General features: G+C 43.4%; 2 protein-coding genes across 3 annotated transcripts; both read left to right on the forward strand.

Moving 5' to 3' along the window:
- The first annotated feature begins 5,171 nt into the window (after positions 1-5,171).
- Lipt2 (lipoyl(octanoyl) transferase 2) lies at positions 5,172-6,813 on the forward strand. The gene is made up of 2 exons (XM_076843983.2): positions 5,172-5,637; positions 6,122-6,813. The coding sequence occupies exons 1-2, from the start codon at positions 5,172-5,174 to the stop codon at positions 6,349-6,351; spliced, it is 696 nt and encodes a 231-aa protein (XP_076700098.2). The 3' UTR covers positions 6,352-6,813.
- A 10,076-nt stretch (positions 6,814-16,889) lies between these two features.
- Kcne3 (potassium voltage-gated channel subfamily E regulatory subunit 3) lies at positions 16,890-26,211 on the forward strand. Of its 2 annotated transcripts, none has more exons than XM_077108691.1 (4): positions 16,890-17,015; positions 21,724-21,906; positions 22,454-22,603; positions 25,853-26,211. In XM_077108691.1, the coding sequence occupies exon 4, from the start codon at positions 25,891-25,893 to the stop codon at positions 26,200-26,202; it is 312 nt and encodes a 103-aa protein (XP_076964806.1). In that variant the 5' UTR covers positions 16,890-17,015; positions 21,724-21,906; positions 22,454-22,603; positions 25,853-25,890; the 3' UTR covers positions 26,203-26,211. The 2 variants fall into 2 exon arrangements, with proteins under 2 accessions (XP_076964806.1, XP_076964807.1); XM_077108692.1 differs by having other exon boundaries at positions 25,874-26,211.
- Positions 26,212-26,540: the final 329 nt, after the last annotated feature.

Consider the following 26,540-nt stretch of genomic DNA (forward strand, 5'->3'; position numbering starts at 1 on the left):
AAAAATAGATTTCACAGGACCAGTAAATTGATGTGTCTCTTTTCTTACCCTAGAGTTCTTGTCACTCACATGCTTTCCATATTCCAAAACAGTGGTCATTTCTGGCATGGGCAGCAGATGATCCATGGAACATCAATCAGGGTGTGGAAATGGAAATTTCCATTGTTGGACTGTACCAACAATCTCTTCCTAACAGACCTCTCTGTCTCCACTCTTGCCTTCTTACAGCCAGCATGGGTGGTGGTTGCACAAATACATACAATTGCCCAAGCTGCTTAAACTAGGCACTTTCACATATTCATCTTATTTTATGTCTTGTAGTGTGTTTTGAGGATGTAAGGCAAGATATAGAAGTGTTTCCATGGGCCTGAGTGGGGTTAGGAGGAATGTTACGGGGATAGGACACACAGTGCCAGTGCTGAGTCCAGCTCTTGAGTGTCATAGTAACCACACATTCATTATTAAACTCTGCATTGGTTTGGATATACGTGTCCCCTCTTATCCAAGTCCATGAGTGATATTGCTTCCTTGATTCCTCACTCCCTATGCTCAACTAAGGAGCTGGTTCTGTGGATTTCACCATCTTAAATTTCTTCCCTTTCTCCATCTCCATTGCCACCCTCCCCGCGAGCCCAGGCAGCTGTTTCTCACTTGGATTACAACAATCTCTTCTTAACAGACCTCTCTGCCTCCACTCTTGCCTTCTTACAGCCAGCATGATTTTTAAAATGTAAATGGTGCTGTGTCACTGCTTTGGTTAAAACCATTCAATGGCCTTACCTTTGCTCTGAAGATAAAGACCAATAACCTTAATGTGACTCGCAGGGCTCTCGGGCCTTATTTCACAGCAGCCTTGCCCACCCTTCTTATATTTTCTTCAATCTATCACCTACACCTTCACACAAACTCTTCTTTCAGCCTGGAATGATCTCCCAAATGACACTGGCTTGTCCTTCAGTATCCTCAGAGACATTCATATGGACATTATCTCAGGTGATCCTCCTGTTTTAGTCTTTGTCGCCACACCTTGTTTAGTGATTTATTTGATTGTCAACAGGTTTGTGGGCTCCCCTACCTATGCCAAATAGGCAGAGACTATTATATTCACTCTACTTCTAGTGCTTATTCCAGTGCCTTGCATGATGAAAGCACTTAATAAATATTGCTAGACAAATGGACAAATGAATGTTTTAAAACAGGAGGGTGGCACTGACAGGACTGGGTCTTTGAAAGGTCTCTGATTGCAGTGTGGAAGGGGAAGAAAGTGGATAGGTACCAGCAGGAGGGAGGTGGCTGCCATCTAACCTGGGCTTAAGATATCAGTGGACCTACTCTCACTATTGAGAGATTATGATTAAAACAAAACAAAACAGACAGGTTTTACATAAAGGCTGAGACAGAAAGGGAGAAGTCAAGAGGGTGATCTTCTGGGAGCCCTACCTTACTTTAAACAGCCATTCTGCTTTATATAATAGGGATCTGTGTAATACCCATTAAGAAAGGGCCCCACAAACTGATTTCAGCCTTCTCCCATAATGCAAAAACCACCAGACTAAAGGTCAGGAGCCCTGAGTTCCTGTCCCGTCTATTTTACTGGATGCCCTTGGTTAAATCCCTTGCCTATCCTGAACCTTGAGGTGGGAAAGGGATCTGGATAATTTCTGAGGTCAAGACAGGGCTGACAGTCTACACAGTGTGGTTGCCCTAGCCACAGGCCTTGTTTAGTCTGATCTTCACCTCCTTAGAGGCTGATGAAGAAAGGGCCAATGATACCAAGGACTCAAGTCATGTCTTACTGCATGCTTTGGTATAAAGGGTCAAGGTCAATTATCAGCATCAAAGTCCAAAGGGGGAGAAGTGGCTCAATCTAGGGTCATGTTAGCCAGCAAGAACCCCAGGATTCAGACTACATACAGAACTCTGGATCCCCAGGGCAAGGGTAGCTAGCAGCTGAGACAGGTTGTACTGTCTCTGGATACTTGGGCTAGGGTCAGGCAGAACCCCAATCAAAATCTGTTCTATAGATTATGCAACATTTCTTGACAGTCCCTCTTCTGCATACTGTGCTGCCATTGTCTGTGGACATGTGTGACTCTACCTCAAGATTGGCAGCTTCTCCAGGACAAGGACAAAATCAGATTTGTTTGTTAATCCCTGGCACTGTGGAGTGGGGGAAAATAGGGTAGGATAATAGCTATATTCATTGGATTGATGGACACACAAACCACATATTTTGAGGGAAATTCTGGGACTCAACAGGCACATTGGTACTCAGGGAAAACTCATGCTTTTCTGATACCCAGCTGCCTAGCTTACTGTAGCTGTGTTTATTTATCCAGCAAACATTTACCGCACATCTACTATTTGCTGGACCATGGGATGTATGCTGTGGGGTATTTAAAAATCAATAAGAAAGGGTCCTTGATAAGGCCAAAGATTCTAGAGCCTAACTTCCCCAAATTTGAATCTTTTCCCTGAAGCTTTCTAGTAGTCCAATGGTTAGCAATTTATTCACTCTGTGCCTCAGTTTCCTCATCTGTAAAATGAAACAAATAGTAATACCTACTTTATGTATTATTAAGATATTAAATGCATTGATTATTTTAAAGCTTTTAGAGTAATCAACACATGGTAAGTACTATTTAAATGTTAGTTATCAGTCTGTGTTCTTAAGTCAGGAATGGAGGTGATAAGCCCAACTAAGAATAACCACAGCAGACTGGTAAGTAGAGGTACAATTTGTTGAGGTAGCGGTAGAGGAGACATGGTGGAGGAAGCAGGCTCTGAGCTGAGTCTTGTGGGCTAAATACAAATTTGATTCACCACGCCATAGTGTGTCATCCTTAAAGAAAAGGAGGAAAGTAAAACACCATGTGCCTAATGTTCCTTTTCCAAAAACCTAGCCAAGTTAAGGGGAGAATAAGAGTGAGCATGGATCAGACTGTCCAGTTACAAACTATCTTGAAGGAAATGGGCTGTCTCTTTGTACAAAGGTAACTAGGTCAAGTTAGTGTTCTGTAGAAAGCTACTCTTTTACATGTACACTATGATAGTTGCTGCTTGTGATGCTGGTTACACAGCAAACTAAGGTAAACTAATGCTGATGATGTCACTGCTTTTACAATATAACATATAAAAGCCCTCTCTCTCTCTCTCTCTCTCTCTCTCTGGCCACTGGAGAAACTGAGAGCAATTAGTAGAAAGGATATGCATCACTCATCCAGCTGGTTGCCACTGGACAAAATGCTGTGAGGGACAGGAGCCACTGCTTGGCAAAACACTTTGAGGAATGGAGGTACTATCTATTCACCTGCTGCCACTGAACTCTTCTTGGAGCAGTCACTGATCTCTTGGCGGGCTTTTCCCAACAAATCATATGTCCTTCATGCCATCTCAGGGCACCTTCTTTAGCCTCAGAAACCTACCCTATTTTCCTGACATACATGGGCTGTGGACATGACATATGGACTGCATATTTTTTGCAGGTGATGCTAGTCCTTGCATTCTGAGAACATGGGATCATTAGGGACCTGGAGGCCACCTTGATCCTATGCTTCTGTTTTTTTGGTTGGTACTTTGGTAAAAGGTCTCAATTCAAGGACACACAGCAAGTTATTTAGCAAATAATTCATCTATTCTGCAAGTATTTATTGAGAATTACTGGGTGCCAGGCTCTAGGCAAAATGGGAACCCAGGGATAAAGCAAAGAAATTCATTCTCAAATAAACAGTGATGGAGATAGAACATGACCGCTGATCCCTGGCCTCCCTATTTAGGACTCCTTTATGTCAGAACACATTTCAGGCTGGGGCACTGAAGTCATCTTCTTCAAGAACCAAGTCTTTTGAGTTTCTTTCCCCACTAAAACATATTTATAAGCTTTAGGTACCATGGGACATGGCCTTATGTAATCTAACCTCTTTTTCCCTCAAAACCCCTGGCTATCTAAAAGGTATGTTTATTTTTTCAACCAAAGTGCTGCCATTGATGACTCACAATGACTTTTGTGATCTGGTCTGAAACCTACCATTGTCTATTTTGCCAATGCTAGTCTGTCTTCCTTCCCAACTTTTTGGCCCTGAGCCTCACTCTGATTGCTATTCTGTTCTTCCTCTTACCACTTCCTGCTCTACCCACCCCTGGGGACTGTTTCCCAAATACATGAGGATTAGTTAATAATTGAGTGTTTATATTACCTTAGCCCCACCATTTGCATACTGAATCTAACCACATGCCCTGTGCAGGGGTTGCCTTCCTGTTTAGAAGGGGAGTGGAAGGGAGAAGGAGAGATTATACTTGTCCTGGTTTCTTCTCTTGGATAGTGGCCTCATAATTCACAGAGATCTTGTATTACTCAGGGACAGCACCTGGAAGTGACTTTTTAAGGGCCTAGAAAAATGTTCAAATGTTTGAGAACAGACCCCCCCCCCTTTTTAAACAGATTTGCTCAAATGACACTCCAATTGCAACTCAGTGGGTGCTGTGGGCCACTATCAGAACTTAATCAGTGATTCCTCCAGCTTCTAGGAGTGGGTTGCTAATGACTCACTACTGAGTTCCTCTCTGGGACCTGACTGTCCACCACTAAAGGAAGCTGGCTCCTTGCTTCAATTTGGAATAACTGATGGTTCATATCAGGCTCAGAGAACTCCTTGGGTTTGGCTAAGGCCTCTGATGTAATTGTTGCAAAGTGCAACTTCTTCCTCCTCAATCCTCTTACAGGTGATGGTCTTGAAGGACAACCCTCTCCTGCCCTTTATAAAGCCTCCTGCACGGTCATCTCCATCTTAGAATCTTCTAAAAAGTCAACCTAACATCACATTACCGTGCTTTATTTTTCTTTTCATAGCACTTATCACTATGTGAAATGATGTAATTTAATACTTTAATGCACTTGCTAGTTGTCTGCTGTAAGAATGTACGGTTCCAACGCAGATCTTTCTCATATGCAGTGTATCCCTGTATCGCGCGCCCAGGACAGTGCCTGCAGCAACAGCACATACTAAATACTGATTATTGAAACTAATGAATGGATGACGCCGAATCTTCTGATCACACAGCTTCTCCGGAGCTTACACAAGGACTCCGGAACAGCGATTCGGGGAGTGGCCTTGAATCCCCGCCCTCCGGCCCAGACTGGGGGCCGGGTCCAGGACGCCACCGCCAGTAAGATGTCGCAACCCGGGGTTCGGCTGGTGTGGCTGGGTCGCGTGCAGTATGCCGAGCTACTGGCGCTACAAGAACGCTGGCTGCGGCGACTGCAGGCCGAGCCTGCAACAAAGGCCTCGTCGGGGACTGAGGCGGGCGTGCTCCTGCTGTGCGAGCCCGCGGGGCCCGTGTACACAGCAGGGCTGCGCGGTGGCCTGACATCGGAGGAAACGGCGCGGCTGCGGGCCTTGGGCGCCGAGGTGCGCTCCACAGGCCGCGGCGGCCTGGCCACTTTCCACGGCCCTGGGCAGCTGCTTTGCCACCCGTTGCTGGACTTGCGGCGCCTAGGCCTGCGCTTGCGCACTCACGTGGCGGCGCTGGAGGCGTGCGCCGTGCGCCTGTGCGAACTCCAGGGCCTCAGGGGCGCCCACGCGCGGCCCCCACCCTACACCGGCGTCTGGCTGGGCGAGCGCAAGGTTTGCGCGATCGGTGAGCGCTGCGGGGCGGGGCCTGGGGCTGGACCCATGGAGGTGAGGGTAGAGCTCTGGACCCAGCAGGGGTGACCGTAGTGGGCTTTGAATCCATACTGCGCACTGCTGCGTTTGAAATTTTTTAACCTCTTCAGAGACATCTTATATCCAGAAGCAGTAGGGTCCTCAGAAGTCATATAGTCCAACACTTTTTTTATGGGCGGAGAGACATAAAAAGTGCATCGCCAGATTACTTGTGAATCACAATGTGAAAACAGGACACTAATTTTCAAACTTTTAAAGCAATAATCCTTCTATTAAAGGAATCCCCATAATAAGACAGCTTGGTTTGGTAGCCCCCATCCCCCAGGCTGAGCACAATTCATGCTCCAGAAACAAAAATTGAAAACCAGTCATCTGGTCTAGTTCCCTCTTTGTGCTGAGATCCCACGGCCTGGGAAGAGGAGGCTATCTATTCTAAAACCCTTTGACTTGCCTTGCAGGAGTTCGTTGTGGAAGGCACATCACATCCCACGGCCTGGCTCTGAACTGCTCTACGGACCTCACATGGTTTGAGCATATTGTACCTTGCGGACTGGTTGGGACAGGCGTCACTTCCCTAAGTAAGGAGCTCCAGAGGCACATCACCGTGGATGAAGTAATGCCATCTTTCCTTGTGGCCTTTAAGGAGACGTACAAGTGCACACTTGTCTCAGACGACAGCTCCAGCTGAGGAGTATTTATGTTATCCCAGCCAGGATGACCCTGTCTTAGAAACCACCAAATCTGACTTAAGTCACTGGAACCCCAGTTCTAGACCTGGCCTGTTATTCACTAACTGTGAGACCAAGGGCAAATCATGAGCTCTGAACCATTGTCTGTTTATGTGTTACAGTTTAATTATATTATCTTTGCCTACCTCAGGTTCTAGATTGAAAACATGAAAAGACATGCTGTATAACATTAGTATGGCCAGTTTCTCAGCCTAGAGAAACTCAGATATCATAGACTGACATTCTCAATTGTTTGTTAATTTCCTAACACTGTATCTAATTGAATATTTCTGGTGTAGTTCCATTGATTTTTGTAGGAATCAATCCCTGATGGCCCACGTTAAAATGACGTGATGTGGCACTTTTTGCATTCTCAAGAGACCTGGGTGTCTTCTGCAATAAAGGGAAGAGCATTATCTAAGAAAAAAGTGGGATCTTGTCTTCCTGGGTTAGATTCTTCAAGTTTGATAATTTCCCTGTTTTGGGTTGGGATACCCTGAACTGGGTCAGAGGTTACAGGAAGAACAAGAATAATTTCTTGGGCTGGGGATATAGCTCAGTTGGTAGAGTGCTTGCCTTGCATGCACACGGCCCTGGGTTCAGTCCTCAGCACCACAAAAATAATAATTTTTCACACTACAAATGCTGAAGAGGAAAGTGAATGTTCCTACATGAGACCCTTAAGATTAGAATGCTGTGGACTGGTTGCCTCTTGCTGCATAATGAGTCACCAAAACTTATTGACTTAAAACTATAGTAAACATTTATTATCTCATTTTTGTAGATCAAAAATTTGGGAGAAGCTTAGCTGGATGTTTCTTTTTTTTATTATCAAATTTTTTTAATTAATTTTATTTTTTAACTACATGACAGTGGAATGCATTACAATTCTTATTACACATATAGAGCACAATTTTTCATATCTCTGTATATAAAGTATGTTCACACCAATTCATGTCTTCATTCATGTACTTTGGACAATGATGTCCATCACATTCCACCATCATTGCTAACCCCCTGCCCCCTCCTTACTCCTCCCACCCCTCTGCCCTATCTAGGGTTCATCTATTTCTCCCATGCTCCCCCTCCCTACCCCACTATGAGTCAGACTCCTTATGTCAGAGAAAACACTCAGCATTTGTTTTTTTGGGATTGGCTAACTTCACTTAGCATTATCTTCTCCAACTCCAGCCATTTACCTGCAAATGCCATGATTTTATTCTTTTTTATTGCTGAGTAATATTTCATTGTATATAAATGCCACATTTTTTTTTTTTTTATCCATTCATCTACTGAAGGGCATCTAGGTTGATTCCACAGTTTAGCTATTGTGAATTGGGCTGCTATAAACATTGATGTGGCTGTGTCCCTGTAGGCTGATTTGCAGTCCCACCACCAATTTGCAGTCCCACCAGCAATGTATGAGTGTGCCTTTTTCCCCCACATCTTCACCAACACTTACTATTGTTTGTCTTCATAATATCTGCCATTCTGACTGGAGTAAGATGATATCTTAGAATAGTTTTGATTTGCATTTCTCTAATTGCTAGAGATGATGAACATTTTTTCATATATTTGTTGATTGATTGTATATCCTCTTCTGAGAAGTGTCTGTTCAGGTCATTGGCGCATTTATTAATTGGGTTATTTGTTTTTTTGGTTAGCTAGATGTTTCTAGTTTAGGGTTATGGATGATTTTGGATTAAAGATGTCAGCTATTATCTGAAGGTTTGATGGGCTGGAGGATAGCTTCCAAGATGTTCACACAGTTTCCTGGTTGGTTCTGGTTGTTGAGAGGAGGCCTCAGTTCCTCACCATGTGGCTCCCTTGATAGAGACTACTAGAAAGTTCTTATGATAAAACATGTGGTTTCTCCAAGCAAGTGATATTAGAGAGAAAGTAGGAGACACTGTGACTTTTATGTCTAAGCCTTGGAAGTCATACAGTAATTTTTGCAGTTTCCAAACAGATGAGCCCTATTTAGTATGAAAGGGATGTCAGGGGTGCTGCAAGAGATGAGGATCTTTGGGGGCCATCTTGGAGTATGGCTTCCACAGTTCATTGAGAATAGAAAGAACCTTGACTGAGAAGACAACCTCTCTCTGGGCTTCAGCTTTTCCCTGGACCAGTGTTCACTAGAAATTAATGGGAGCCATATTATAATTTGACATTTTCTAGGAGCCCCACTGAAAAGGTACAAAAGAAGAAAAAAGGGTAATATTAGTTTTAATATACTTAATCTCAATTTAATGAAAAATTAATATAAAGCAATATAAACATTAATGAGATATTTTACTGTTTTTCATACTAACTCTTTGAGATCTGGTATGGGTTTTGCACTATAGCACACCTCACATTTTATAAGTGTTCATTAATCACACAGGGGTAGGCTTAGACTGACTTATCATATCTAAAAGTTCTTTTGAGTTCCCAGGATTCTGTGGCTTCTCTTGCTTTTAAAAAGAAAAGCTGGGGCTGTAGCTCAGTGGCGGAGCACTTGCCTAGCATGTGTGAGACACTGGGTTCAATCCCTAGAACCACATGAAAAACTAAACAAATAAAGGCATGCTGTCCATCTGCAACTACAAAAATATTTTTAAAAATAATAAAAAAAAAGAAAGGCAAGGCCTTTCTTCTGACATCTGATTTTTGAATACAAACAATTTATATCAGTTATTCAAGATGAAATTAGACTAGAGGTATATTTCTACTCCCGCCTCACCCATTGTATAGAGATGAAACCAAAGCTTAAGAAAAACCTGAAGTTCCCACAGTAAATTCAAGACAAAGCTAGGACTGAGTTTTGGGTGGAAACCTTTTCTCCTCATCTTTTCCTGCTGTGCACAGACTTAGAGCTCAGAACAATATGCTTTGTAACATGGACACTCAGTCATTATTAATTAACTGATGATTTGCCTTCCTCTTCCCATGATTTGACTCATATCTTTTCTAAGCCTTAGTTTCCCATCCCTGGGACCAATGCCACTGTTATAGATTGGGGGCAGGTTGGGGAGTAGTCGATAATTAACTTGCAGTATTACTGCCAAGAAGGGAAATAATTATTTTTTAAGAAAACAGATTTTCACGCTTGGAAGGTCATGAACATGTTTATACCCATCTGACACTTGACCTTCCTCTCTAGCAACTTTAGTGACCACACAGCTCATTCTTAAATGACTCCAGAGAGAATATAAATTTACTCAGCACCCATTTACAGTGCCAGGTATTAGCTCTCTTAAGTACATTCTCTTATTAGACAGCCCGTCCTGCTCTGAACCAGAGAAAATCACTCTGTGTGGTGTAATGGCTGATTTACCTGACCTTCCTGAGCCTCACTTCATTACAGGAAACAAGGAATGTTACAGCATTTGCCTCAGAGCGTGGTAAAAAATTAAGTGACCTAATGACAGGTAAAGTGCAGAGTATCGTGTTGGCATAGAGCAAATGCTCAATAAATTGTTATCATTATTATTAATATAATCTGTTTTCCATGAATCTTCTTGGAAGAATTATCCTCAGATCACTTAACTGACTCCTCCACCCCCAAGGAAGTAGGGTCCTTAAGAGTAGAGCTGTGGCTGTCCTCTTTCCACTAGCTGTAAATACTGATTAAATGGAATTGAACTATTTAAAGTTTCCCCCCATCCTGCCTACCTGTCTGCACACCACCCTGGCTCATGTGTGCCTATTAGGGGTAGTGGTCACAGCTGAGCACCACACCCTTGGTATAGACAGACCAGTGTGTAGCAAGGCAAACTGTCATTCTCTGTGCTAGACTTGGGGGCACAAACTGGCACTCGTGGGCTATTGGTGGCCCCAGATGTGTTCTTGAGAATTTATGAATGTGTATCTAATTGTTATTAACATTTAGGAATGGGCCATCTTCCTGACAATTAGTGAGAACTGAGAAGTAGGTATAATGTTCTCCAGTCGCTCCAGTACCACCCCTTCTTTCTCCTCCAGCCCACTTGTTGACATTGGCTTTCCAACATCTAGAGGCCTTTGAGTTGTTGACTCCTCATGTAGACTTTCCCTTATTTTGAGATGCCACAGAGGGTGGACCCCTCTATCATAGCACCAGTTCTGTACTGTTGTCATGAGGAGGCTTTCGGAGGGGCCATGACTTCCAACAGGTATATGAAAAAAATGTTCCACTTCACTAGCAAACAGGGGAGTGTAAATCCACACTATAATGAGATTACTACCTCACTCCAGCTGCATGGCTTTTATTGAAAGATAAAAGATAATAGATATTGAGAGGATGTGAAGAAAAGGGAGCCATTACATACATACTGTTGATGGGAATATAAATTCATATAACCATATGGAAAACAGTATGGAAGTCCCCCCCAAAAATTACAGATAGAATTACCTATGATGCAGCAATCCCACTACTAGATATACATTCAAAGGAACTGAAGTTAGTATACCCAAAAGACATTTGCACTCCATGTGAACTGTAGCACTATTCACAATAGTCAAGAAATAGAACAACATAAGAATCCATGAACCAGTGAAGAAAATATGATATATATATATATATATATATATATATATATATAAAGGAATATTATTCAGCCCCTAAAAAGAAAGAGATCCTGTCATTTGCAACAACATGGATAAACATGGAGGATATTATTTTAGGTGAAATAATCAGACACAGCCTCAGAAAAACATACTGCATAATCTTATCTGTATGTGGAATCTAAAAGTTGATCTCAGAGAAGTTGAGAGTAGAACAGTAGTTACCAGAGTCTGGGAAGCATAGGGGAAAAGAAGGGTAAGGAGAAGTCGGTCAGCAGGTACAGTGTTATAGTTAGATGAGCTCTGGTATTTTATTTTTACACAGTAGGGAGTTAGTCAATAATGTAGTGTATATTTCAAGCAGTTAGGAGAGAGAACTTTGTTCTCACCACAAAGAAATGATAAATAACAGATGATGCATATGTTTATTACTCTGATTTGATCAATGAATGATGTATACACATATCAAAATACCATATCACACCCCAAAAAATGTACAATTATTATGACAATCAAAAATAAAATGAAAATTGGGAGGGATTGTGGCTCACTTGCCTAGCATGTGTGAAGTATTGGGTTCTACCCACAGCACCACATAAAAATAAATAAAGGTAATGTGTCCCTCTACAACTAAAAAAAAAAAAATATTTTAAAAAAGTAAAAGGAAAATCTTAAAAATCTACTAAAACAAAGGAGCCATGACTTACTTGTTCCCATATCTCTGGCTCCTACCTCAGGGCCTGGCACAGAATAGACAGCCGGAAATGTGTGGTAGTTATTAATGTTCACCAAATATGCCTGGCTCTCTGCCTTTTGGACACATGGCCGAATTCTACTTCATGGCCCCCCTTGTGAGTGGATAAGGCTGGGTGACTTATTCTGGTTAATGAGTTGTGAATGGAGATAGCTTATGACTTCTGAGCTGGAGCACTGAGAGGCTGGGACCAAACTCTTCAGATTTTTCTTTCCCTCTGGAACATAAACCAATAAAATTAAAGGTGGTGACTTTTTTTTTTCTTAAATATTTGGTTTTTTAGTTGTAGTCAGACACAATACCCTTGTTTTATTTATTTATTTTTATGTGGTGCTGAGGATTGAACCCAGGGCCCCGCTGTGCTAGGCAAGCGCTCTACTACAATCCCAGCCCCAAAGGTGGTGACTTCTTCCTGAGGGACTGCAATGAGTAGAGCCTCCTGCTTCTGACAGACACATGTAAGAGCTAACGCACCTAAATGTGGAGGTTAATTATCACAATGTAACTTGCATCCATGTTGTTGCAAATGACAGGATCTCTTTCTTTTTAAAGGCTGAATAATATTCTATTGTGTATATATACCATATACCTATCCTGATTAATACATTTTTATTAATCGGAACTCTTATATTTGTAAGTATAGAAAACCAACTCAAACATAAAAAAAACAAAAAAACCACTGAGAACAGACAGGGATGGGGAGAGGTTATTGGAAAAGGTTCTGGGGTCTTATGGATTCCAAGGGTAGGGCAGCAGCTGGACTCAAGAATAGGACCAGAGCATGAAGCCTTTTAGGGAACCCAGGTAGTCTTTTGTCTCCTATTTTCTGCTTCATCCCCTCATGCATGCTTCACTCCAGCTTTCTCTACTTCCCAGGTTATGTGATGGAAAATGGATGCTTCTGCTCCTGCTCCTGTTGCCATCTATGAGTAGTGGCATACTACTCAGGAAAATACCCAGATTTCTGGCTTTAGCAGGTGGGTGGATGGATGCTAGAGGTAATGCTGGAATGGAGAACACCGAATGAAGACCAACTTGGGAGAGGAAGGTGATGAGTTCAGTTTTGATAAATCAAGTTTGAGACACTCATTGGAGATCCAAGTGGAGAAAGTCAAGAAGCAGGGAGCATGGATCAGGAGCACGGTGTGGATGAGTGAGAGTGATGGTTTAGGTCTGGGATCTCTAGGAGAGAGAAGAGAGCAGATGACTGATAAATGTGAGCCATAGGCTGAGGAGGAGCAGGCCAAGGAGATGGAGAAGTGCCGCATTCTTCGCAACAGAAACACTCAGGGCACTCCAGGAGAACTGGGCCGCACTTAAATAACCACACAAGAGACAGAGAAACCTTTTTCTTGGGGGGTCCTGTGATGGCTCCTCTGACCTTAAGGGTCCACAGAAAGAGAAAGCCAGTAAGTGCTGTGCTGACCCTTTTATTGAGGAGAAGCCATTCAAATAAGTCAAGGGGTCAGGTTTCAGGGGGTTGAGTCTAGCTTTGTGATGTCAGCTATTAGCAGGTTGACTGACATCTAGGAAGGCCACACCCAAAGGCAGAGCAAGAGACGGGGACACACAAAGGGAGTTTCCATGGAACATTCTATCCCAAACAGGGCAAAGGGGTAATATCACAAAGGAACAGGTGAGCATAGCTCAATCCTTGGGGCTGCAGGAAGGCATGCCTATGCAGGAAGACACATTCTGCTACTTCCGGGCAGTGTCTGGGGGACACTACGAATGTGGCCAGATCACTACGAAAGTGACCAGAAAGTGACCGGCAGAACCTCTACCAATCACGAGAAGGAAAATGCTGGTCATTCGGTGTGACGTCCTCCCACAGAGAAGCAGGTAGCATAGAAGTGGGGCAGGAGAACAGAGATTATGTGTCTGTCTCATTCAGCCATCTCACAGCCTGGCAAGGTTGATTGTATGGATGAGAAAACCAACACTCAGAGGCTAAGTGACATCCATCCGTAATCGTGAAGTTGAGAAGGGGCAGGATTAGTCTCAGGTTCCAGGTCTGGGCTCTGAAGAGCAAGTGGGGCTAGCATTCTGGAGGAGTGGAGCCTCCAACAGCAGGTGGGCAGGGATGAGGGTGATGCAGAGTAGAAGGCCAGAGTTTGGCTAAGCTGGGCCTGTGGCATAGGGTCGGGGCACTGTTTCAGATTCCTGACTCTTCTTCCTGCCAGGATGGATCCCACTCCAGTTTCCCACTGTAGCCCAAGCTCCAGGAAGGAAACTGAGCATTTGAAGGAGGATATCTAACACCCTGGTTCCCCTCCACCATGGAGAAATCCTCTTCTTGTTTGTTCAGAGTCTTTTCCTCATAAATAAATAGATTGTCTAGGGCCCAGTGAACGAGTGCCAAGGGTGAGGATGTGACCAGCTGCAGTTACTGACTCAAGATGGAGTTCCTTCAGTGAGGTTGGCAGGAAACCAGATAGAACCTGCTCTGGCAGCGTGACCAGGTGCACCCAGCACTGTATAAGCCTCTCTCTGAATCCTCTGGTGAACATCAGATTTTTGCAATCTAAATCAAAATTTGATTTTTTAAACCTATTTTTCATTTATTGTACTGTACATATTTTTCATACATACTGTAATATTTAAAGTTAAAAAAAAATAATCCTTGCATTCGTCTAACACATCCTTTGACTTGTGTTTGTTTCCAGTACTTGATCATGGGGAAACATATTTGTATGTACTTTTAATTATTACCTGGGTAAAACCAAACATAAAATTACAAACATTGTCCCACACTGCTTTGTTTTTTATAATTATATATTTCAATACCTTAATTTTTTATTTTTGAAAATCTTTGATCAGTTTTTTAAATCTCAGTAATGCACATGGAATAAAATTTAAAAGGTGCAGAGTGATAGGTTTGAAATATAGGTCTTATTCCTACCCCTTTTCCCTATAAATGAAGTTTCCTTTCCTGGAGGCCTAATGATGATAAAAATCTTCTTTAGAGGTATTTCCCATATGCATTTTTCTTGTAGTAGCATACTATGTGAACAGTTCTCTACTTCAGCCATGTTTCAGATCACTACATAAAGAACATCTTCATTCTTTTTTAACAACTATAAAGTATTCTACTGAGTGATTTACTAGAATTTATTTAGCTAGTCCTCAGTGAAGACATTTAGGTTATTACAAATCTTTGCCTCTAGATAAAGGCTGCAATGAGAATCCATACACAAAGATGTGCGTGTATTATTTCACACAAGGTGAGTACAGAGGTTGCATTTCTAGAAATGATTTTCCAAGTCAAAGGATATGTGTTTTTATTTTAATAGATATTGTTATATTGCCTTCAATAAAAGTTATACAAATTTATACACTTAACAGTTGTGTACAAGTGTTATGGAATTTTAAATATACAAGTCATGGAATTTTCAATTTCTAACATCTTAACATTTTTTTTGTTAAAAAAGTTTTATAAAATAAAAAAATCTTAACATAAGCCAAGTGCAGCGGCGGCATGCCTGTAATCCCAGCCACTTGGGAGGCTGAGGCAGGAGGATAGTGAGTTCAAAGCCAGCCTCAAAAACTTAATGAGGCCCTAAGCAATTTAATTACTTGAAGTTTGCCAGAAAGCTGGACAGCCTCATGTTAAACATGAAATACAAAGATTCATTAGGTGAGATTTTTGACTAGAAAACTGTAAGAGTCCTTCAACTTAGGTTCTGTCACTAAATGACTCTAGCACTCTAAGTTGGTAAGAATTTAAAACTATAACTCTAAAATTGTATTAAAACAGGAGACAATCTCTGTCTTCAAAGAACTAACCATCTAGTAGATGAGGAGGAGAAATAGTTATAACTATAATAAGTAGTATTAAGGAGTGACTGGAAAGGATCTGGGAGGGAGACCCCACTGAGCCAGGGCTATTTCCTCAAGGCTAGTCTCAAACACCATGTGCATCAGAGTGTTTGGGAATCTTGTTAAAATGCTGATTTCTGGGCTGTACTCCAGATCTCCTGAATCAGAACCTCTGGAGTAGAGACCAAAAGTCTACTGAGGGGCTGTGGCTGTGGCTTAGCGGCAGAGTGCTTGCCTGGCATGTGTGAGGCACTGGGTTTGATCTTCAGCACCACATAAAAATAAACAAATAAAATAAAGGCATTCTGTCCATCTACAACTACAATAAATAAATAAATAAATAAATAAATAAATAAATAAATAAGTCTACTGTGTTAAAATAAGTTCCCCGGCTGATTCTTAGGCAAACTGAAAATTGAGACTGCACACCTAGGTGGTCAGGATGACTTCTCTGAGCAGAGATCACCAGACTAACAAGGAATAGCTGGGTCAAAACATGTGACCACAGAAACAACCCAGAAATCAATGTGTTTTGATGGAGATTAGAGATTTTGTACAAAATGTCCACCATGTGGTAGGTCTTTTTTAAATGATAGCATTTCTTAGATACTATATCTTGACATTCTGTGAACTGCAGATATCCTAGAGCAGATCTTTGCAAAGGCTGAGTTTGTTACTAATTATTGCAAGACCTTGGTCTGGTATTGAGGATTTAGATAGGCCCCCTACAGAGTTCCTGCTTTTTTTGGAGACTGCAATGTCACCAACAACATTTGAATGAGGACCTGATAGCTGGAAAATGAAGAATGTTCTGGGACAGAGACAGGTTGATGTGCCAGACACAAGCTGGTCAGGCTTGAGGGAACCTACTGAAACTTTGGTTGCAGGAGAAACCTGCTGGGGCTAGGGAGAGGGATGTAGTGGATTCTGAGTCTGAATTCTGCCACTGACTTGCTTGGTGAGCATGAGCAAGTCCACTCCCCAATTTGGGGGTCTGTATCCTGTCTGGAAAAAAGGCTTTGTGTTACAATCAGGTGTTTTCTCAGTGACCCTCCAGTTTTCATATTTTGTATTCCTGAGAACTCGTTTGGTCTTACCATAAGACTGTGAAGAACGTATGCAGGAACCGTACCCACTTCACAGACAGGAAGCCAAGGTTCAGCAAGGAGCAGTAACTTGCCTATCACAATACAGACACGGAATTCAGGTCCAGGAAGCGGTACGGGGACAGAAGGTCCGATCCCACAGCAGGGTGAGGCTAAGGAGCTGGGCGGAGGCGCCTGAAGCCAGCCCGGGGAAAAGTGGGTGTGCTGAGATCGGGCGGGGTCAGGGGAGGAGACACCCTGGGGAAGGGAAAAGGGAGCTGAGCGCGGGTTGGAGCGCAGAACCCCGAGGGCTCAGGACAGTGCTGGGCGCTGTCGGAGCTCACCTGGAGGGGCCAGAACTCCGAGGGGCGCTGTGCCCAGATCACCAGGAGCAGAGGGCACCTCATCCAACGAGCGCTCTTGGGTCTTTGCCAAGAGGCAGGTAAGGCGCACTCTCAGGGCTGGGAAAGCTGAGCTGCAGCTGGAGATTTAAAAAAAAAAAAAAAAAAAAAAAAAAGCGAGATCTTTGGGCCTCTCTTCCTTGGGCCAAAACACGTTCTCCTTGAGAGCGCGGACCCAACAAGGGTTGCAGCTTAAGAACCAAGCAGATCCTCCCAGGGCAGAGAGCAGATATTCGCGGCATGAGGAGCTGGACACCTTGCATACTAAAGCTAGGCCAGGAAACCGCGCGCGCGGGTGTGTGTGTGTGTGTGTGTGTGTGTGTGTGTGTGAAAGAGAGAGAGGGGGAGGGGGGAGTGTGTGTGTGGGGGGAGGGATGGGGGTGGAGGGGTGGATTTGCACCCATGCTCCCAGGCCCCCCAGAAGGTGGCATAAAAGCTCCTCCACGCCTATAGGAATGCAAGCAAATACTGGTCCGCAGCTCCTGTACCCGAGGAACTCCATTCCAGCGGTCAGTGTTTTCCGCTTGGCCAGAACTGCTGGCTTTGCAGAGTTGACTTACTCATTCTCTACTTGGTTGTATCTCTCACCCTGACCAACCCAGCCTGGGAAAGCATGGGGACTCCCAGAGGCTTCTGCTGCTGCTAGTAACTTTAAGGATTAGTCTGGTGGTCCAGAGATCTGGGTTTCAGTGAGCAGGTTGTGTTGCCTGCTCTGGGCCTTGTGCTTTCTTATCCTGGTTCACCACCAGTAAAATGGGTCTTGTGCTCCTGTTGCCTAGTACCCAAGGGACATGAGGGGAAGGGGAGCCTGGACCTGGAATCTCTTATCTAGTAAGTACTCAAGCTCAGCCCTAGTGTGAGAGCCCACTGAGAGTATCTCCTCTTAATCCCCCTCTCAACTCCCCTGGGCAACATGATTAACCTAGGGTCACACCTGGATCCAAAGAGAATTAGAACCAAGTTTCTTCACTCCTACTCCAGGGCTCAATCCACAATCTCCTACAAAGGGATATTGTAAGGGTAGAAACTCATTATCTCCTGGCATCCAGCCACTTTGCCAGTTCCAAATGGAGGAGGTAACATGCTAGAGGTACGGAAACGGCTTTCAGATTTTCTTGACTCCTTGGGATGAAAACCAACAACCACATTCTCCATCCTTCCCACTTCACTCTTCTCAAAGTATATTCCTACTCATAAACTTAATGTGTGGGTGCTCCAAATTCCTTCTAAGAGGAAGACAAGAAAACCCATCTTATTAAGGAGGAAAACAAGGCCGAGGGGAGAAGGTTCTTAACACATGGCTAGACTGTTGGAAAATGGAGGCAGAAACCCAGGTCTATTGATTTCCAGGACTTACAGAATGGTGCCTTCAAATGGTCAGGGACTACAAGAATGATCAGAGAGGGTGGGAAACAAGGATGGGTCTGAAGGAAGTAAGCATTTCTGAAAATCACAAAGAGTAATAAGAGCCCCCGGTTGCTTCTGAGGGTAAAAGAGCCAGAGTGGGGAGAGGTGGCATTGAGATGGCTGGTCTAACTAATATGGGGGAGGGGGAGAGTTGGAGACAGAGAGGCAAACAGTGACCAGGCTGCCCAGTAATTTTCTCCTATGTTTACAGGTTCTAAAACACTTTCCTATCTGTTGTCTCCTTCAGTTTTCATGTGTGGTAAGCAGGGCAGGGATAATTATTCCCATTTTATAGATGTGGTTCAGAGAAAATAAATGTGGTCCTCAAGGTCACAAAACTAAACATGGAGCCAAGATTGGAATCTGAAAGGCACCCTTGAAAGGAAAGATCAGAAGCCAAGAATGAGACCTGGATTAAGTGTGTGTGCTGTGTAGTGGGTGTGTAGAGCCACACCCTCCGTAGGTATACAGGGAAGAAGACTGCAAAACCATTGCTTGTGTTTGGGGCCCAAGAATGTTTGCTCTTTGGATTAAATGGGGTTCAGGTGCAGGAAGTGTCTGAACTTCCAAAGGACTCTCAGAATTCCTCCTCCCCTAATTAACCCCACCTGATAAAGGCGGCTTCTTTTCTTTGAACCTTCTCTTTCCCAGACTAAACGAACAATCTGTTTTTGCCAGTCCTTGATGTTGCTTCTCTTTTTTAAAAAGTATTATAAGCTGTTTACATGATACAGAGAGAGTGTGTGAGTGTGTGCGTGGCCGTGTGTGCTGGAGCAGGGATGCCTGTATAGAGGAGGTATTGATTCATTTATTCCTGAGTGCCAGCTGTGTCCTCAGGCGTGGGGAATAAAGTTAGGTATGAGGCAGAAGTTCTGGCCCTCAACACCTCACAGCACCTGCACACACACACACAATTTCATTACAGCACAGTGCTCTAATAGAGCCTTGTGCAAAGCACTTGGGGAATAGATAAGAGGGAGAGAATAACTGTCTAGGGAGTAGGGAAGGAGGTGTCTCAGGGAAAGATCTAAAGAGTTGACATTGAAGCTGGATCCTGAAGGATGATGAGTAGGTGTTTGCTGAGTGGAAGGAAATTTCTGCTAAGAAAAGAGTATAATCAAAGGCAGGAGGTGTGCTAGTGCAAGGAATGCTTAGAGAATGGGTACAGGGCACTGGGAAAACTGTAGGGTGATGGGGCCAGTGTCGATGTCTTATCCAAAGAAGTTTGAATGATAATCAGAAGAGGTTAGACCCTACTTTATAAGAAGCAGGGAACTTATGGTGGAAATATCCGTGGAAGGAGAGTAGGAATACCTGATTTTTGGTCCCATCCCTGCCTCTACCAGGCGTAAGACCTTGAGCAAGTGATTCCTTGAGGTATGGATGGTTGAAAGAGGGTGAATACTTACAACCTACTCATTAAGATCCCTTCCAGCTCAGATTCCATTCCTGTGTCTCTTCCCAACTAGATGTTAAGGTCCACCCTTAAACTCCTCTCCCACTCCACAGGCTTTCCAACCTACAGCAGTGACAAGACCATCAAAATGACAGTGGCAACACTGTACACCTCAGGGGTTATCTTTGGATCTCCTATTTGCTTTATGTTACTTTTTCTATCTGCCTCTCTTTACCTCAACTCCAAGGCCTTAAGACACTCATCCAGAAAGAGTAGTTGAAACAAAGCAATAGGGAACTAAAGGAACCAATGGTGGAGTTTCACTTTTCCCCAGAGAAACCTGAAAGAAAATGTCACTAAGTTTATCCTTCATATCACACTTGTACCCCAATCCCCAAATTAGAGGCTGGTGAGTTCAAGTAAAATACTTTTTCTTTTTTTAAAGAGAGAGAGAGGGAGAATTTTTTAAATATTTTTCAGTTTTAGGTGGACCCAACATCTTTATTTTAGTTTTATGTGGTGCTGGGGATCTAACCCAGCGCCCCACGCATGCCAGGCGAGCGCGTAACCGCTTGAGCCACATCCCTAGCCCTCAAGTCAAATACTTTTACAGAGGACCTGTTTATGTGATGGAAATAGCAGGAGCACAGTGTAGACAGAGAGTGCTTGGGAGTCAGGAGTAGGTCTAGAGCAGAGCAGCCATGGGAAATGAGACCACAGAGGAAGGCTGGCTGTCTTTCAAAACCTACCAACTCCCCCCTAACTGGATCCTAAGATTGGCAAGAATATGTAGTATAGGAAAAGGTAGTGATAATAGAATCAGGGGAGGATTCCCCATGCCTTGAGGAGGCAGTGTTTGGTGTAATATCCAGCTAAGATGCAAGGGAACACTGTCATCTGAAGTAGAAAAACAGCCCAACAAAGACCTGGGTTCTCATCCAAGTTCTGCCACTCACTGGCCATTTCATTTTGGACTAGTTCCCCGTTCTGAGCATCAGTCTCCCCAACCACAGAAATGGAGATTTGGGCCTAGAATCTAGACTGGAGATGGTCTTTAAAATCCCTTTCAGCTTGCTCAGGAACTTTTTAAAATCTTTCTTCTAAATCGGTCCATCTTGGGAGCTTGGTGATCCATTAACGCTCTCTTAGAGAGGGAAGCCAAAGAGCACAGGAAAGAGAAGCAAAATGCCCAGTGTTGCTGACTGCCAATACCCAACCTGGAATCAAAGGCAGGTCACAGAGAACCAACCTGTCCCTTCATTAGCTCTCTGCCTCTCCTGACTAAAACAGGATGCCCTTGTACCCAGGTCCTCATCCCCATCCAAACCCAGCACCTATGGCCTCTTTGCTCCTCCCATCAGAACCACAAATACCTAGGTCTATCCACAGAAACCCTAGCAGGAGAGCCTGATGATGAATCTTCACACCTTTCAATGAACCCCACCTCAGAGCCCACCTTGTCCTCCACACTGTCCCATCCACCACTTTGCACAAAGTATGTCTCCTCCCCATGCTAGACCACTTATCAGCAGGTGGGCTGCTAAGAGGGAAAATGAACAAGTCAATTGATTTGGTTCTTACCTTATCTAGATTGGAATATTAGGTGTAAGTTGGTCCCAGGGCTCAGGAGTGCCTTTTTTTTTTTTTTAAATATTTTTTGAGTTGCCAGTGGACCTTTATTTTATCTATATGTGGTGCTGAGAATCAAACCCCATGCCTCACACATGTAGGCAAGCGCTCTACCACTGAGCCACAGCCACAGCCCTCAGGAGTATCTTCTGAGGAAAACATCTGCAGTCTTCTCTATCTTGGGAATTGAGGGGCTCTAAAAAACCATCAAAGTGCCTCTCCCACCAGTCTAACCAATCTCCCAAGATCTCGCAGCCTGGTTTGTGATCTGTACTGTCACAGGATGTTAGAGCTGATCAGATCCCTTCATTTTACAGAGGCACATAGAAGCTGAGAAGAAAAAAAAAAAAAAAAAGGAAGTCATATGCCCAAAGTCACACAAGTAGCAGCTAAGCCAAGACAGCTCCCTGGATTTCCATTTTTTTCATGAAACGAGGACACTTAGACTAGATGGACTTTGAAGGCCCTTCCAGGCTCTGCTTTACAAAAATAAAAAGTCCGTGAGTATCTGGGGAGTGTCTGGTTCCAAGTGCTTCATAATATTCTGCTTTAATTTTCCCAATAAAATTGTGCACAAATAGTGTTAATTGTGAAACAATCGAATGTATATGGACCCTGCCTAAGTAGATTTGATCAGTAGCACATCATTTGTTGTTACAGAACTACCATTCTACCACATGCATCACTCCCTTGGGATTCTAAAAGCCTCTTGGGTCGGGGGATGTTTTAAGCTGCACCATTAGCTGATCCCACAGCAGGAGTCCACATATTAAACTGGGGCTTCTTATGAAGTCACCCAGTTAAGACATTGTGAGTCTGGAGCTGGGAGACAGCAATCTGGTGCCCCTTGGCCACTGCATAGTTCATGTAAGTACAGCCCTAGGCAGGCCTGATCCAGCTGCTGCAGGAAGGGGAAGAGAACTAGAAGGGGGTCTGAGCCCACAGAAAGAGTCTTGCACAACCCTCAGGAACTGGCCTTGAGTGATCCACCCTGGTTCTGAAGTTTATTCTGTGTGTCTGGTTTCTTCTCCCTTCCCATTTTTCTAGCTCTGGCTCTTTCTAGTGCCTAAAGTCAATCCTGAGACCCCAGACATGTTGAGAGACATCCTGAAGAGACTGAGCAACTAAGGAGCCTTAAGGTATCCACAAGGAGATTCCTGAAGCCATCTCAGAGTCAGAGAGTTTGCCTGCCGTTTGGTGAGTTTTCTAGATTGAGGTTACTCTCCCTCTAGCCATCATTTAAAGCCCCTTTCCAAGGATACCTAAGAAAATTAACAATAGTGACTGCCCTGGAAAGGAGCCCTGGATGACCAGGAATAGAATATGTACTGCTTTTATTTAAAAAAAAAAAAAAAAAAAAAAAAAAATATATATATATATATATATATATATGTATTTGTTTCTAAAAAAATTGAATTATATTCAACATAATAAAAATATATGCTTATAGCAAGCCTTTAGGGAAACCAGGGCAGGGGTAATAACCTTTTTTGATTGTTTTAACTGTGGTAAAAAAACACATAACACAAAATTTGCCATCTTAACCATTTAAGTATTAGATAATGTTAACTATTTTCATATCATTGTGCTATACATCACTAGAACTTTTCCATCTTGCAAAACTAACATTCTGTGCCCATTCTATAACAACTCCCAATGATGGTCTATTTTGATAGATAAGAAGACTGAAGGCTAAACAGGGAATACTTCCCTTAAAGTGTGCTCCTCTAGACACATATGCTGTCTATTGTCTACCTGTAAACTTGTCTGAGGTCTCTTCCTCCTTCAACCCACATTTAGCCCTTCAATCCTCCAGACAACTGTCACATCTCCACATCTGTTCCTGCCCCAGCCCAGTCATCCCTTCTGCCCTCACCCAGGACTCAGCATCTTACCCCTAAACAATTTCAACACCTTTATCACTAGACCTCCTGCCTCAATTCTCGTCCTTTCTAGTCCACATAGCAACCAGAGCATCTTTTCTCAGTATAGATTTGATCATTTTATATTCTTTCAAAGGATAAAATGTGAGTTTGCCTGCCATTTAGTGAGTTTTCTAGATTGCGGTCTCTCCTATGATTGCTTTATTTTCTTTCTTCTTCATCTTTTCTTCTTACAATCCTACTACAGGATAAAGTCCAACTCTGTAGCATGGAATTCACAGCCCTTCATGGTCTGGCTCCTGTCGGTTTCTCCTGTCCCACATCCTGTTTTGCCCTCCATGACTTTATGCTCTAACCTCATCGTGTTACTTTCCATGCATCTAAACATTTTATGCACTTTCTCATTAATGTACTTTGTTCAACTCTTTCCTTCCCCTGTCTTCTCTACCTCCTAAAAATCTTTCAGGTCCAGTTGAAATGCTTCCCTCACTGTGAACGTTCTCAAGCCCTGATCAAAATTCATCACTTCTTTTAAGCCTCAGTAGCTCCTGGTTTGATCCCAAATCATTTAAAACTGGAGATGAGCCTCTGAGTGCAGGGACTAGGTTCAAGCCTCCCTGAGTTCCCAGCATAGGACCTGGCCTAAAAAATGATGACTTGCTAAGTGATTCATTAAGTCATTCATTTCATTGTGATGCTCCTCCACGCCATTGGCACATGCAAGCAAAGACACAGATTTCTTGCCTGTCAAGAGTAGTAGGTGAGAATCTATGTCTCCTAGATCTTAACTGAGTGAGCCCTTGATCTTTTCCCCCTCCTCCATCCAGATAAGACAGCACAAGTACTAGATGGCAGAGGGTCTCAAAGCCCTTGCATGAATGAAGTGTGGACTAGTCCTGGGAGACTGATTCTTCCTCCCAACTTATGCATTCAAAGAGCCACTCATCAATATTTATCATATTTTCTGGGAGGGAGACCTTGCAGTTAATTACCATTATTTGGTTTATTGCTACTTCTACCTATGTGAAGGAGAGATTTGGAACTAGTGAGTGAATTATGGGTGTTTGAGCTATAAAGTCCTAAGAATAGACATATTTATAGGAAACTGCTGAGAGGAGAATACCCATCCAGTCCCTTGGTAAAAAAGAACACCAAGTGAGTCTCAGGGTAGTCTCCTAGACTTGGGGGGAGATATAGTCCTGCTAAATAGGACCATGTGGCCTGATATGCTTAGGAAAAATGAGAGTACAGTCACTGGCTGGGGTTGTGGCTCAGCAGTAAAGCTTGTGGCTCAGCATTAGAGCACTCGCCTAGCATGTGTGAAGCGCTGGGTTTGATCCTCAGCACCACATAAAAATAAATACATAAAATTAAGGTATTGTGTCCAACTACACTGAAAAAAAGAAAGGAAGAAAAAAAAAAAAGAGTACAGCCACAAATTGCCTTATATGTAAATGGTAGGGGAAGGGAAAGCTGAGCTGGTAAACTTATGGAGTATGGTTGAGGGGTAGGAGCCCTGAATGAAGGCTTCCTGATGGAAGTAAGTGTGAAACCTGGTTAATGGGAATGGCATGGGTTTGTTTTGTTTTGTTTTGTTTTGTTTAGAGACAGGATGCAAAGTTGTCTTAGGATGTTTTTCTTTGTAATAGACTCAGGATTTCTGAGAAGAAGGAAAGGGAACATTTATTATCACCTACTGTAAACTAGGTATGTAGTGCCTTTGTTTCAGGAGGTAGGATAGTTGAGGTGCTGCAGGTAAACCCCAAACCAGACCAAACACTTTACTCCCTGCTCAGCTGGATCTTTTCTCCTTTTCTCCAGTACCTGAAGGGATCATTAACCTTCTTTCTGCTCTTCCAGTCCCCTCTTTTCCAAAACAATTTCCCCAAAGAGCTAGGAATACCCAGTATTTGGCACCAAGGATTCTTGAGAGGTCCCATGAACCAGTCTTTGGTTCCAAATAGGTGAAATCTAAGCCATCTAAGCATCCTTAGATGGTGTCTATGCATTATATAAAAAGAACTGTTCTGATGCCTATCTTCTAAAATGGTTCCACATAGTCCCCTGGAGAGCTTGGATGGGACCTGAAGGAACTCTAAGTTGGTCTTCCAAGAGTGGGACTTTATCTCGGCCATACCTCTCAGTCTCTGTGATAATGGACAAGCTACTTATTTGTTGTGGGCTTTAGTTTCCCTGTGCATAAAATGGAAGGAGCTCTATTAAATAATTCTAGGGCCCTTCTAGCCTAAAGCTCAGTGACATATGGGATAAAAGAAACAAATGAAATTAATGCGGATTACAATGGTCCAAGAAGGTTTTATTCCACGGGTATTTATTGGAGCACTATGAAGTACTGTCACAAGTGCTCATATACATCAGTAGGTAAACAGATATAGTTCGTGCATTTATTGAGCTTGTGATGTAGTGGAGAAGTAAGGAAGTAAGCAAGTAGTGAGAGTACACTGTAATGTTAGGATTCTAGCTGAGATCTGAAAAGTGGGGAAGTCACTCAAGCTGAAGGTAATAGAAGCCATCCTCTCCCTCTTTTCTCTCACCATCATAGCATCCTCTGCTTCTCCCCCAGCCTCAATTTCTGTTGCTATGGAGACTACCAATGGGACTGAGATGTGGTATGAGAGCCTGCATGCTGTGCTGAAGGCCTTAAATGCTACTCTTCACAGCAACTTGCTTTGCCGGCCAGGACCAGGACCAGGGTCAGATAACCAGACTGAGGAGCGGCGGCTCAACCTCCCTGGCCGTGATGACAACTCCTACATGTATATTCTCTTTGTCATGTTCCTGTTTGCTGTTACTGTGGGCAGCCTCATCCTGGGATACACCCGTTCTCGCAAAGTGGACAAGCGTAGTGACCCCTACCATGTATACATCAAGAATCGTGTGTCTATGATCTGACACAAAGGGGCTAGGGATGGTGGAAGACACTTGAGGATTGTCTTCTGGAACCTCCAGAACTCAGCTATGGACCACATCGGCTTCACTGTCTCTATAAAGTCAACAAGAAACAGGGCTAAGGGAGGTCATCAATGGGGTGTGAGAGGAGGGGCTACCAGGCCTGGGCCTTGTGGATAAAACTTTTTCCAGGCAAAGACAGACTTTATATTACAGTGGGAGCCCATGAACAAACACAGAACAGTACAAAAAAGATAATGACCAATGATTGGTCAAGTGGCAGGAGTACTTGGGGATGGGGTTAAAAGAAGGAGAAGTTGTAGCAAAGGGAAATGAAACAG

Source organism: Callospermophilus lateralis, chromosome 2 (genome assembly GCF_048772815.1).
Source record: "Callospermophilus lateralis isolate mCalLat2 chromosome 2, mCalLat2.hap1, whole genome shotgun sequence".
NCBI classification, from domain to species: Eukaryota; Metazoa; Chordata; class Mammalia; order Rodentia; family Sciuridae; genus Callospermophilus; species Callospermophilus lateralis.

Bases quoted from the DNA above. Each gene is read 5' to 3' on its own strand.
- Kcne3 (XM_077108691.1), top strand. From the start codon at position 25,891: ATGGAGACTACCAATGGGACTGAGATGTGGTATGAGAGCCTGCATGCT.
- Lipt2 (XM_076843983.2), top strand. From the start codon at position 5,172: ATGTCGCAACCCGGGGTTCGGCTGGTGTGGCTGGGTCGCGTGCAGTAT. The intron at 5,638-6,121 runs GTGAGCGCTGCG...CTTGCCTTGCAG, and splicing joins GCGCAAGGTTTGCGCGATCG to GAGTTCGTTGTGGAAGGCAC.